The sequence below is a fragment of the Rattus rattus genome, chromosome 2 (genome assembly GCF_011064425.1).
Source record: "Rattus rattus isolate New Zealand chromosome 2, Rrattus_CSIRO_v1, whole genome shotgun sequence".
NCBI lineage: Eukaryota > Metazoa > Chordata > Mammalia > Rodentia > Muridae > Rattus > Rattus rattus.
The window spans coordinates 4,155,030-4,169,238 of record NC_046155.1 but is presented as its reverse complement, the minus strand read 5'-3'; the positions used below and the strand labels follow the sequence as shown (position 1 = coordinate 4,169,238).

The 14,209-nt window shown below is 40.9% G+C and overlaps 1 protein-coding gene across 13 annotated transcripts in view; it reads right to left on the bottom strand.

The window, feature by feature from the left end:
* Ppp6r3 (protein phosphatase 6 regulatory subunit 3) overlaps nucleotides 1–14,209 on the bottom strand; it is a 112,469-nt gene that overhangs the window by 39,154 nt on the left and 59,106 nt on the right. For all 13 annotated transcript variants that reach the window (XM_032891301.1, XM_032891302.1, XM_032891295.1 and 10 more), the window contains 2 exons: nucleotides 12,268–12,381; nucleotides 1,817–1,946 (listed from right to left, as the gene is read on the bottom strand). In XM_032891301.1, coding sequence (XP_032747192.1) covers nucleotides 1,817–1,946; nucleotides 12,268–12,381 — 244 coding nt within the window. The remainder of the gene's footprint in view (nucleotides 1–1,816; nucleotides 1,947–12,267; nucleotides 12,382–14,209) is intronic.

Below are 14,209 nucleotides of genomic sequence, written 5' to 3'. Positions count from 1 at the left end.
GAAGCTCTGAGACTTTGTAAAAAGCTTAATGGTGCCTAGGGGTGATTACTTGCTTAGCATGCATAGTCTACATATAATCCTTAGCACAACAAGTAAGTTCATTAATCTATGAATTAAGCTTTTTAAAATACTCCCTGAATCTCCTTACACACTTTATCAGAGAGTGAAGCCAGGTGTGTCACTCAGTACTAGGGTGAAAGGGAAGTCTCAACAAGACTTAGTTATAATTTGGGGCCATGAATCGGGTGCTTCTTTGTGTACCTCGAAAGAAGCTGAACAAACCACCTGAGACACGGGCAGAGCACTCACATTCCACCTCTCCTATCGTCTGCTTGACTCCATTTTTCATTGGTGATGATCTCATCTTCTCCTATTTTCTTATTCTTATTCCTAGGACTGGCAAGAAGGATGCCACTAGCTATTTAGCTGCTAAAAACTAAAAAAAGTTTCCTAGGGTGAACGAGCTAGATGAAGATGTGGACCTCTAAGGCCAGAGAGAACGGCTAGGCACTCACAACAGCACTGAGTGTCTGAACAAAAATTTAGAAGTTAACCAGAGCCTTGGGGCACTGACTTCAAGTCTTCTGCTGCTGCTCCTCCAAATCATTCAATAGAAAGGGTGGTGGTGTTCTGACATAATAGTCCACATAGGCTCACATATTTAAATACTTGGTCACCAGAGAGTGGCCATTGGGATTAGCAGATATGGCCTTGCTGGGGTAGGTGTGGCCTTCTTGAAAAAGGTGTGTCAGTGGGGGTGGGCTTGGAGGTTTCAAAAGACCAAGTCAGGGCCATTCTCTCCCTGTCTGCCTGAAGATCAGGATGTAGTTGTCACCTACTGTTCTAACCCTCCTCTCATGATAAAGACTAAGCCTCAGAGACGGTAAAAAAGACCCAATAAAACGCTTTCTTTTATAAGAGTTACCTTGGTCATCGTGTCTTTTCACAGCAACCAAATAGTGACTACGTAACAAGACCTCCTACAGAGGTGACAAACTCACACACTAAAGTTATTACAATGTAGAGATAACACTACAGATGACACTGGATCCAAATGTACAGTGTTCAGTTTTGCATACAGTTGTTCTCCCGTGGAAAAGCCACAGCCTGTGTGAGGTCCTTTCAAAGTTGCACACTAAGACCTCAACAGACTATATTCAGTTAAAAATGTCATCTGTCTACACTGTCCCCAAGCTCACATGAAGAGGCAACCTCAAAAATCAGATCACAAAAGGTTAACCTTACCTCAAAGGCCTAAAAGGAATATGTTACAAACAGAAAACTTTATTTTACTGATACATAGGAACTCAAGGATTTACAAAACAAGAATCTGAGTTTATTAAGTAGATATTTTAAATTTTAATTTAGCTCATTTACTAATTTAGACAAGGCATATGGATAAAGTCTGGTGGGAGGCACAGTAGTAAATGCTTGTAATCTTATTACAAGGAGGATACTAAGTTCAAGGCCAAAATATATATCAAGACCTTGCCCCAAAAACAAAACCAACCAACCAACAACAAAATATCTCAGAGGCAGAAAAGACTGGTAGTATACCTTTAAACATATCATGTAGGCTGAGAATATGGCTCAGTGGGCAAAGCATTTTCCTCCAAGCTTCTGAGTTCTATCTCCAGAACCCATAGAGTTGAATGGAAGGATAGAACCAAAGGAGGTGCACACACATGCACACATTTTTTAAATACATGATATGTAATGCTAATTATGGTCATCTTCATATGTCTAAGGTTCTCAGTACAGTGACTGCCAAAACCAAACCACTGGCTGCCAGTAACACTTAAGACAACAACCCTACCTTGGGTGGCTCGAGCAGGAGTTCATGGAAAGATCCAAGTCTTCCTCGGATGGCTTCAAGAACACTCTTGTTAACTGAACAAGCTGAATGACTCATGCCTGGTGGGCAGATTTCTATATGGCCTTCAAATCTGAAAAACGAATCAAGGTAACTACAGTAATTTTATAATACTAGACTTTATCAACCCTGCAGGCACACGTTATGAGTCTGTGTGACAACATTACGTGATGTCAAAGAGGTGGCCAAGAAATAGAGTAGTAAGACTCATGGGACTGGCCACTATGCCCTAAAGTGGTTATGGTATCAGGTGAGATATTATGTCACATCTCCAGATCTCCCAGAACCTTCCAATACCTGTCAGTATATCTCTAATTATCAGAAAATTCATGTTTCAAATGGAAAACTGATCCATGTCACAGGACACATAGAAACACCTGCCATTTGGGAATGCTAACAATAAGCAGGTCCCTGCTTATCCCTGAGATTATTTTTAGGTAAACAACATTGATTTGTATTTAAAGGATTTAATTTATTCTGCATAAAATTCAGTCCTCAATCATACCTTAAAAACAAACAAACAAACAACAACAGAAAACAAAAACAAAGGACTACAGATAGAGTGAGAATCCCAATTCCAGCTGGTACTCTTTTTTTTTTTTTTTTTTTAATCCCTCCCCACAGCTGGTACTCTTATCTACAAAGGCACAGTAGATATCAAGTGGGGAAGGATAAGCCCAGGAAAAGGAGGACCTAGATCAGTGTGAAAATGGGGGTATGAAGTTCAAACTAAAAATGTTACGTAGGGCTGGAGAGATTTTCAGAGGTTAAGAGCACTAGCATCTCTTCCAGGGGTCCTGAGCTCAATTCTCAACAACCATTTGATGGCTCACAACCATACAACCATCTATAATGAGATCTGGTGCCCTCTTCTGGCCTGCAGGCATATGTGCAGACAGAATACTGTATACATAATGAATGAGTAAATATAGGAATAAATAAATAAATCTTAAACAAAACAAAAATCCTATGTGGTGACTACTGTAGTGAGACTGCCTGAACTCAAATCCAACTTCTTTATTATCAATTACTTAGTGATCATTAATACAAGATTAATACAAGGGACACTTGAAGATGTCCCTCCTTAGACAACACTGATGAGTTAGTCCATCAACAGACTAAGAACTATATATGAACTGAGACACCTAAAAAATTGCTTCTGAAAACACATCACTTGTGGGTGACACTGTGCTCTGAAGGCTGCATTCAGAGACACAATTTCTGAAGAAAAGGGAAGGATGATACCTCTGGCCAAGTGTTAGCTCCTTCAGACAAATGTTATCTTAATCCTCACAGCCTGTGGATGCCACTTGGTTAGGAGAATAGAAATGAAAGAGAGACACACACAGAGGGCAAGATGAGGACAAATGAACAGTGGCCACAGGCCATGGAGTTATCAAAAGTCAAGAGAAACTGAAGAGACAGGGAACTATCTCTGTGCTTCTTTAGGACTGCAGCACTGCCAACACTTGAAAGAAATCTTGAAACTTTGACATTTAGACCTGTTACTCTCAGACCCAGCTCCTGAAACTGTGGGCTGCAACCCAATATGGAGTAATAACGTAATTGACGAGGGGGTGGAGAAAGGATCAAAAACATTTGGAAACAATAAGACTTCTGAACATACACAACAGGAAAAACTAATTCAAAGTCAAAGGTGTTATGAATCTGAGGTGTTTCTTACAGGTCTCACTCACTGTGCTGTGCTGAATTCTATATGCATTACACATACCATCACACCTCTTAGTAAAGACCACTGAAACATCCTGCCTCAATCTGAGGCTATGGCTGCTATAATGCTTTTTACTGCACAATTTTGTGTTCTTAGACAAATACAACAGTTGAATTATAACAATCTCAGCATGAAAGAATCAAATTGGTAAGTCGTCAGACTGAAATGTGTTAGAGTGTTTGATATTAAAACTGCTATTGGAGTCACTGACAAGGTTCATTAAAGACAAAGAAACAACCATTAAAATGCTTACTTGGGATTAGAGACAAAGTTTTCAAGATGGTCCTAACTATACTTCTGCCACTTTGTACTACATAGTTAAAGTGGCCTTCATAGCACTGGTGATTATAAAGTTGAACATGCTCTACAACCTACAATGTTGGAAATGCAGCCATGAATTATTTATGTAAAGTGAACAAGCATACCCACCTCAAGACGAAAATTTGCTTTCACCTTTAAAAGCAGAATTGCATGTATACTAAAGACTGTTTTATTTATATACTTATATAAAGTATTGAGTAAAAATGTCTTTGCTCAAAAGGGACTATGAGTGCCAAAAGTTCAAGAAGCTTGACTATAAGCCACCAAGTTTTGGCTTTGTTTTCAGACACAGAAAACAAACGTGAGACTTTCAAAAGTCTGCAGTAGTAATACTAAATATGACTTGGTACATAGTGTCTGCCTAGCATGGAGAAAGCCCTGGATTCAATCCCACTCAAACAGGTATATTGGCATGTACAAGTCTGTAATCCACTTTGGATTAGTGGTCAACAGGGGGAAGGCTAGCCCATTGTGGTGGTACTGAGTACTATGTGAAGCAGGCCAGTGACCAGCACTATTCCATGGCCACTAATCCACTCCTGCCTCCGGGCTCCAGCTTAGTCTAAGTTCCCTCAAATGGACTATGATTCAGGATATATAAGCTAAATAAACCTTTTCTTCCCTACGATGCTTTTGGTCATGGTGTTTCATCACAGCAAAGTTCACCCTAAGACATTCTCCCACATTGTACTGGTTTTAGAGACATGAATGGGTCATGGAGAACAGCTGAGGCTTGTTACAATGTAGAGGGTTAGAGACCCTGAAAACACAGTACTATGGGCCACCCACCAAGGACAGTGGACAGTTATTAAGTCTTTGGAGCTGTCTTAAGTCTATCAAACATGCTGTGTGTGCTACAGATAGCAGAGCAGGAGAAGCAGGGATAACCATGAGTGAATCCCGGAAGTCAGATAATGAACTGCTGCCACCGCTGGAGTTTTTCTGTGTGCTGCTCATGGCTGTATATACCCTGGTTCTGTCTTTCCTTCTAGAAGAAGGGAAAAAAAGTAACTTATTTTGGGTTTTTCAGCAGCTTCTAAAAGTTGAAGTGTGTTTTTATATTGTGACACTCATATTAACATGAGCTCTTAAGGGACAAAGAAAGGTTGAGTTGACAAGGAGTAGATTTGTGGTGGCTAATCACAGTTGTCACCAGACAAGAGGGAACCAAACCCTAACTGAAGAACTCCCCCTGTCAGATGGGTTTATGGGCCTGCTTCCCTGTTTCTTGATTGTTACCTGCAGTGGCCCAAACCACTGCAGGACATACCGTCCCTGGGCTAGTGGACCGAGGCCTTAGAAGAAAGCTGCTGCTGGTTCTGGAAGCAACTCAGTAAAGCAGCATTTCCCTGAGTTTCTGCTTCAAGCTCCAGCCTGAACTCCTGTTTTGGCTTCTCTCAATGACAGACTATAACCTGTAAGATGAAATAAACTCGGGGTTGGGGATTTAGCTCAGTGGTAGAGGCCCTGGGTTCGGTCCCCAGCTCCGGAAAAAAAAAGAAAAAAATAAATAAATAAATAAACTCTTTCCTCCCCAAGTTGTTTGTTTGGTCATGGCTCTTGTTACAGCCACAGAATTCAAGCTAGAATACAAGGACTATGATTTGGCGACATGTCTAAGAACTCACTGCCTGGGTCAAATGTTTTCTTCTAGAACTTCCATGGTTTTAGGATTAATGGCTACTTCTATGATACATTTCTAGTTAAGTTTTTCTGTAATCTGAGCCAAAACTTTTTGGTATAATAAGGTCAAATAGACTGTTCCACAAGCACTTACTGAAACTTTACCCTTTCCATGTGCACAGCCTCCCCATCCTTACAGAACCTGGTGTGTGTGTTTGCATGCATGTATACACCTGGTTCCAGAGATCTGGGCACCTACTATTTTTCCATTGTCCTGTTTGTCTTGGCTTTGGGGTTTCCACAAAGTTTGGAATTAATTCGAGTTCTATTAGAACTTCTGTTTAGATACTGATGGTATTGCCCTACATCTATAAGTCAGTTTGGGTAATAATGACAGTACTGAACTATTTACGTTGATTAAGGTCAATAAATAAATTTTACATTTTGTTAAGATTTATACATAAATAATTCCTTTTCTATAAAGGATACATTTTAATTTCAAATTCCAATTGCTCACTGTGAATACATATAAACGCAATTCAATTTTGATTATTGAGTTGGCTTTGTATCCTGTATCCTGAACTCTTACTATAGTTGATTATTAGTTAAAACAAGTTTCTTTTTGCAGCAACAACAACAACAACGTCTCTCGGCATAACTGTGGCTGGCTATGCCTAGTACTTGGCATATTGTTTAAAATTTGCTCAAACACAATTCTGTGTGATCGATGGGCAGGCAGCTTTGTATTACCCTTTCCTATACAGACGCCATCTTCCTCTTTGCCTTACTATACTGGCTATAACCCTTGCAAAAAGTTTGCTGGTGAAAAAAAAAAGAATTTAAAGAAATGATAGGAAGGCTTTGTTTATATGATGAGTTTTGAGACACAAATGAGCCTTGTAGTCATATTATACTTTTAGTATACATTATTTGACTGCTACAGATTTTGCTTTAGGGGCATGTACAAACATGTGCATGGAGAACAGAGGATGTCTGGTGTCTGTATCACTTTACATTTCCTTGGGACAGGGTCTTTCACTGAACTTGGAGCTATGCTGTGAACCAGCAGGAAGCCCAAGTGAGCCTCTGTCTCTGTCTGCCCTAATACTGGGGTTAAAGGATACTCACTGAGTCATCTCCAGGTCTAATTGATATATTTGGCCTATTTTTTTAAAGGAATTTTCATCTCGCTCTTGTGTACTGTTGTTAATGTAGTATCTTATTCTCATCTACTGCAGGGGGTTTCAAGATAATGCTGGCTTTTTAACAGGGGTTTGCAATGTATTCCTTCTGTCTAGTGATATATCTTTACTTAGAATGCATTTGTTGCACCTAACTCTATAGACAAGAAATGCTCTTTGCTGAAGGGTTTAACACAAACTTAGTTCCTCAATGGCTTTAAAGTGGAGCTATCTAATTCTTAAGTAATCCTCTGCAGGCTTTTCCCTTTAGGAAATTTAAATTACTTATACAGTACTAGCTTCTTTTCATTCCTTCCTCACATGAGGAAGATACCAAATAGGAACTCAACCACAGCTCCCCTATGAGGTAGAGGGGTGTGTGTGTGTGTGTGTGTGTGTGTGTGTGTGTGTGTGTGAGAGAGAGAGAGAGAGAGAGAGAGAGAGAGAGATATGTGAGGTGTGCACTATACATGTATGGAAGTCAAGGGACAACTGTAGGAGATGTCAATGTGGAACTCTACACTGAATAAACCCTATGCTTATGCTCTTCCCCAATTTGGTTTTTGGTTCATAGTATTTTGTTGCAGCAAGAAACCCTAGCTAAGATAAGTTGGTATCAAGAGGGAGGAATTGCTGGTGCCAGACCTGATCATGCTATGAAGATGATTGTGGAAGAACTTTGGAACGTATCTAGAAAAGCTACTGAGCGTTGAGAGCTCAGTGTAATATTCTGTAGAAGCTTAGAAGATAATGATGATGAAAACAATGCAAAAAAGGAGGCCTGGCTTGTGAAAGCTTCAAAGGGAAGTTTAAAGACTCTTATCAAAGCTGTTTGCTATTATAAATTAAGAGTCTGTCATTCTAGCCAGCTGAGTCTGAGAGTCAGCTGTTAACAAAAGTGAAACCTTTGTCTTACTGGGACAACTGATGCTGGTTAGTTAGAACTAAGAAATTAGCAGTGATTGAAAAGAGATCAGCATTACTAAGGTGAAATCTCCTGGGAAGTGTTTCTTGAGAGCATACACAAGCTATGTCTCTGGGGCAGCCAAGGTTCAGCTGATCTTTGTAGTATGTAAGAGTTGCCCAAGTGATACTGGTTTTGAAGACATGAAGAACCAGGATGGAAGGGGTCTTTAGCTTGAGAAATTGAGGCTTGGCACCAATTAGAGGCTATTGGTTAAAGTGCACCGCAGTTATAGAAGGGGCCCAGCAGTTGTGGAGATGCCAGTAGTATGGGATGACCACCAAGAACAGCACCAGCAGTGGAGTAGAGCCAGCTGTAGCCTAGAAGACAAGCTGTATGTGTTGCAGAAGGCAGAGTCAGAGAAGTGATCCAAGCTCTTTGGAAGAGTCCATTAGATTCTGAGTGAATAACAGGTAATTCGCCATTTACTTATTTATATTGTTGGAGTTTGTTTTTGCTTGGTTCAGATTGTAACTGTGCCCTGATTCTTCTCTCCTGAAGATGTTTAATTCTGATTTTTACAGGAGCCTACAGATGAAAGACTTTGAACTTTTAAAAAAAGATTTTAGGATTTTACAGAGATGGGATATTTTAAGAGACTGGTTTTTCTGTTGTTGTTGATTTTTGAGACAAGAGTTTCTCTGTGTAACCAAGATGTGCACCATCACACCTGGAAGGGATCAAATTTTGAATTTGTAAAGACTGTGGGACCTTTAAAACTATCTTATGTTTTTAATGTAAGACCTCAGGATGATAAGAAAGAGAAGATATGGCTTAATAATGATGCATTTATATGTCAAGTTGACAAGGGGTCATTTGTGTTGGCTACTCTTACATCAACTTGACACACAAAACTCGAGCTATCTGAAAGGAAGGAACCTTAATTAAGAAAAAAAAAATCCTCCATAAGATCCAGGTGTAACGAATTTTGTCAATTAGTGATAATGGAGGAGGGCTCATCCAACTGTGGCGGTTCCATGCCTGAGCCGGTGGTCCTGGGTTCTATAAGAAATCAGGCTAAGCAAGCCAGGAGAAGCAGAATAAACCCTTTCCTTCCTAACCTGCTTTTGTTGCAGCAATAGACACCCTGACTCAAACACCTCTCTCTCTCTCATGCCTTCCTCCCTTGATTACTTACTCAGTGTCTCCTTACTCTGTGGGACTTTCAGCTGCTGTCTGTTGACTGGACTAGCCCTTTCTTCAAGGGAGCTTTGGATCCTTTTATTGGAAAAAAAGGGTCAGAATCAAGATTTAGGCACTCAAGATTTGTTCCTGGTGCCCTGTCAGTTATTGCTGGGTTCTCAGTGAGCAGGCAATGTTTATGTTTAACTATTCCCGCTTCATCACTGGTCATTACTGCTTTCCTGTGTGGATTCTTTCAAATGTTGGTGTCTATGGTGAGGGCTGAAGGCTCTTCGTTTCTGTTTTCATTTCTTGCATCTTCATACAGTCTCCCATCCCTCTACTGAGGCTCTCTGCTTACGCACTGCCCACTTTTCCACAGCTCTAAGATAGTAATTGTATTTACTAAATTCCCTTTTTCTGACAGTGGTAACATTTTCTTGTTACTGACCTTTCTCTCCTAAGTTTGTTGGGGCTCCTTTCCTCATATTTCTTGGTGGATAAGTCCATCTTGTGTGGGAGTAGAAACTCATCTGTGACGTATTTATGGAGTAGATGTCTTTTTCCCTACCCCTTTAAGGTGTCGTGCTTGACTCAACCTGGTCAACAGCTGAGTCACACTCCGGTCTTTAGTTACTTTGAATATATGGTTAAGGCTTGTGCCCATAGCTGAGACCTTTCCTGTAAGCCTGCCCCTTCCACACACTAGGCTTACCAGCCTTCTGGCAGCATTCCACTGTTACTTGTTAACCTGCACTTGGAAACTTGGAAGAGAGACAGAGTGAAGGGAAATGCCTTGGCCTTGGCACCCTTACCAGCTAAGAATAGGGCTTTCTTGGTGATCCTTTCCCTGAATCATGGTAGAAAAAACAAAACAAAACAAAAACCAGTTATCTCAAGTGTTCCTGTCTTTCCCATTGAACAGAAGAACATTTTTCCTCTTTATTTCCTCTCGCAACAATGTTATTCATTGCATCCTTAGTGTTTAAGGGGTAGCTTCTTTTACATGGAAGCTTAAGCTTCTGTTTAGGAGAAAGGACAGAGAAGGATCCTGATGAATATACAGTGGTTACCCCCACAAGGTGCGCTCCGCTGCTAAGGCCTGCAACCACAGTGGGAGGTGTCTCCTACCTTGCCTGCTTGGCATGTTTCTCCTAAAAAGGCTTATAGGCATGAACAAAACACCAACGTCTGAGGTCTGTTGTTGTACTCCCTTTCTTGCTCTCTTTACCTTCTCAGGTGCTTTGAAAATTATGTAACCTGCTGCTACTCTAATACATAAGAAGCCTGACTCAGAGTAAAAGGAAGGCTTAGCAGTTAAGAGTGCCTACTGTAACCCAAGCTCTATGCAATTCAACACTCTCGACTGGCCTCTATGGGTGTATTCACATACACTCGAACACCTAATTTAAGAAACAAAAAACAGAGGCTGGAGTGATGGCTCAGGAGTTAAGAGCACTGGTTTGCTTTTTCAGTATATCTGGGTCTGATTTTTAGTTCCCTGCATGACAGCTCACAATCATCTGTAACTACAGTTCCAGGATCGTTTCTGGCCCCCTCAGGCATTGTATGTCCATGGTACACAGACATGAATGTAAGCAAAACACCCATACATATTTAAAAAAAAAAAAACAGGGTTGAAGAAATGGCTCAACAATTGGGAATGTTGAATGCTCTAGTCAAGGACAAGAGTGCAGAGTACACCATCCATGTTGTGTGAATTAACACACATGGAACTCCAGCTCCCAGGGATCCAACATCTCTGTCTGGTCTTCATAAGTGCCCACTGGTATCTACATACACACACCACACACCAAAAATCTTGAAAAAGCAAAATGAAAACATAACTGAATCACTGTGTCGTTCACATAAGGGAACATGGGGCAGATGTGCCTAGGATGCACAGATCAGGAGCTGTAGTGTTCATTCACACCTTATGTTTTGAGCTCTGTCAACCCACCTGGGACCTAGTCCAGGTTTCAGCATATGAACTCCTAGCACTACCTTTCTCAGCTGTTAACACTGCAGCAAGTTTCCCATCATGGGTCTTCCTGTGTACTTCCTTGGCCCTGATGACAGGACAGCACAAGGCGGAACACAGTTCCTCTTCTTATCTCAGACTCTGCCTTTACAAATGAACCTCCACGCAATCTGCTACTCTTCACAAGAGACACTTTCCTCTTAGCCAGACACTTCTGATTAACCCTTTCCCTGGGATTCAGAAGTCTTCACCAGGATAAGGTGAAAATCCAAAATCTAATTACACCTTAAAGGTTCCATCTTGCTCAATGTTCAAAAACAAGAGATCCTTCACCAAGGGCTTCGTGTGCCTCTCCTTTGACTGCCATCATGGATGCCTCCTTTAAAATGATGCGGGTGGTTATCCCCTTACATCTTCTAAAAGTATGTACTATTCCTTGGGTTTCTTTCTTTCTCAAGACAGGATTATTGTATAAGCCTTGTGGCTTATGTACAAGACACTCAGTATGGCATTAAGCCAGATGGGGAAGGTAGGAAGGCCCTGGGGCATGAGCTATAAGATAGCTGGCACGATCCATTAATACCTTACCTTGCTGCTTATGTGATTTTAAAATACAAATTTCTGGGAAAGAAGGAGAAAGGCAAATTCCCCACAGCCTTCCATTATCATGGAGACTAAGCTGGGCATCAGCAGGGGCCAGGTATTTGGGAAGTGGGGCTGGTGAGGCTGCCTTCATTATCACCCCAGAAACCTACATTTCATCACTAAGAGGAAAAAGAGACACCCTGGCTGCCTGGAGACTTTGCTTGCCAGCTGGGGATGCTCCCCATCTCTACGTCACTTGCCTCACTGGATAAATCCAGTAAGAACAGGCAAAACAACAAAATCTCTGCAATATCCTCCAGCGCTTACATTAGATACAAACTGTAAAAGACAACATGAAATCCAGTGGCTTACTGAAAAACACACCATATTCATGATTATGAAATAGAAAATTTTCCTTAAGGCCTCAGGCCTCCTATTCATCCAGCCTCTGAAATGCAATACTCTCATAGTGAGACCCATCAAACAACAGAAGTTAGTCTCAAGAAGGGAATCTGGAGATAAATGACACTGCAGCCAGTGCTTGACTGTGAGAGGTTATCAGCACCTGCTAACTAGGATACCCCTCCTCCGTCTTCATAAGCACACTGCCAGACAATTGCCTGGGCCACTGTCCATGTTTGGGATTTGCTCACCTCGAATCCACTAACAACAGCAAATACAAAAGTGCTGCCAATAACCTGTTAATATTTTTATTTATGGGAGCACCATGGTTTGATTATCTCTACAACAGTAAAATCCAGCAGCACCTATCTTCAAAGGCATGCTACTATTGCTCACCCAGCAAGAATTTAACTCGGCTTTTAAGACACCTAAAAGTAAAACAAGATAGGTCATTTGGTGAGATTAAAAAAAAGGAAAGCTTACGTTGGCCGTCGAGTCTCAAGTAAAGTCAGCAAAATCTGAATTGCACTGACTATGGCTGATTCATTCTTCTCCTTGTGAAAAATATTTGACAGAAGCTGCTCAATAATTTCTTGCCTGAGAGGGAAAAAAAACAATAGTCAAACACTGACTGCACTGTCATTTAACAATAACAACTAAGAAGATCCAAACCAAGCCCTATCAGCATTCATCCACACGTGGGCATGTCCTGCTTTCTACTTTACATATCACTACTACAGTGACTCTCCTTATGTATGTAAGTTTATTCCCTTTAACAGGGTAAGGGGTGGCCCTGTTTGCCTTGGTCAGCCTTGTTGATAAGCCACAACTTTTCCAAGGTTAGGTGTGATCTCCTACTCAAAGCAGGGTGGTGGCCATGGTGACTGTCTGACAGTAATGTAAAGACTTAGAACTTACCACTTTCACAAAAGGAAAATCTTTCCAAAATGACAAATTAGAACCCACTCATATTTTTCCACACAAGTATGACAGCTGTTTGATTACCAAAGATCCAAAATAAGTCAAAAAGACCATAATCCACTGACTTTTACTCTGTGATTCTCAAGTGATAAGTCAGTATAACCTTCCTCATGCTAGGATCATCATCCTGTGGTGACCCTGAACCATAAAATTATGTTCACTGCTACTTCATACTGTAATTTTGCTATGGTTATGAATCCTAATGTGAATATCTGATATGTGATCCTGATAAAAGGGTCATTTGACCCCCACAAAAGGGTTTTGACCCACAGGTTGAAAGCTACTGGATTAGAGATTTGGAACTATGGTTCTGGCAACTGTGTTTTTCCCTGATGGACCTCCAGCTGAACAGTGCTGATGTCTGTCCCTATCGTGCTCAGAGACTGCAGGGCACTCACCGCAGCAAAGTTATGCTTTCAAAACCACTGACATCTACTCAAAGGCAATGGAAAACAAGCCCTAACCATCTCACAGCTGTCACATCAGGAACATTCTTATGGACAAAACAATGCAGTAACCAATGAAAACTTACAATTTAACAACATAGCACTGGTGTCACAGTCAGAGTCTTATCCAAACACCACTATCCATCACCCAGAAGAGACCAGCACCAAGAACAACAGGATGGAACTTGCCATACAAGGTGAGGGACACCTTTCAGCCTCTAGATTAGGAGGTGCTTTCTGACACGGTCCCATTCCCCTTTTAAAACACAGGTAATGTCAACCAAGTGTCAGTAGAAGTTACTTTGTGTGAAGACATCTAGATGATTCATCCCCTACTCTGGAACAATGGCTCCTTCTTATTCAGAGTTTCCTTTTTGTAGGGTGGTCACAGAAAGACTCACATCTATAAAACTAACTCAAAATAACAAAAATTCTGAGTTCATTACTATATATATTTGAGATACAGAGTACAGCCCAAAGAGAAGTATTTTAAAGAAATTTTCAATTTCAAAAATTTCCAGAGATACTAGCTAGAATGCATTTAATTTAGGCCCAAACTTCCTCCTAAACTCCACGTCTATCAACTCAAGATTTCTTTCTTGGTGGTACTAGTCTCAAACACTCTTCAACTTCAGCCACTCAACCACTCTTCCACGTCTTTCACCTGAAACACACATGCACATGGGTCATTCAACACTCAAATACAGGCAATTTTTTATATGTCTCACCAAAGACTGACACTCTGATAGACTGTTATATAGTCTTTATAGTAACTAAACTATTTGATCATTAACTATAGACAACATGGTGGTTTGAATAAAAATAGCCCCGTAGACTCACAGAAGTAGCACTATTTGAAAGGATTAGGAGGTGTGGCCTTGTTGGAGGATGTATGTCACTGAGGGTGGACTTTGGGGTTTCAGAAGCACAAATCCAGGCCAAGAGATTTACTTCCTGCTGTCTATGGATCTACATGTAGAGCTCTTTGCCTGAATGCT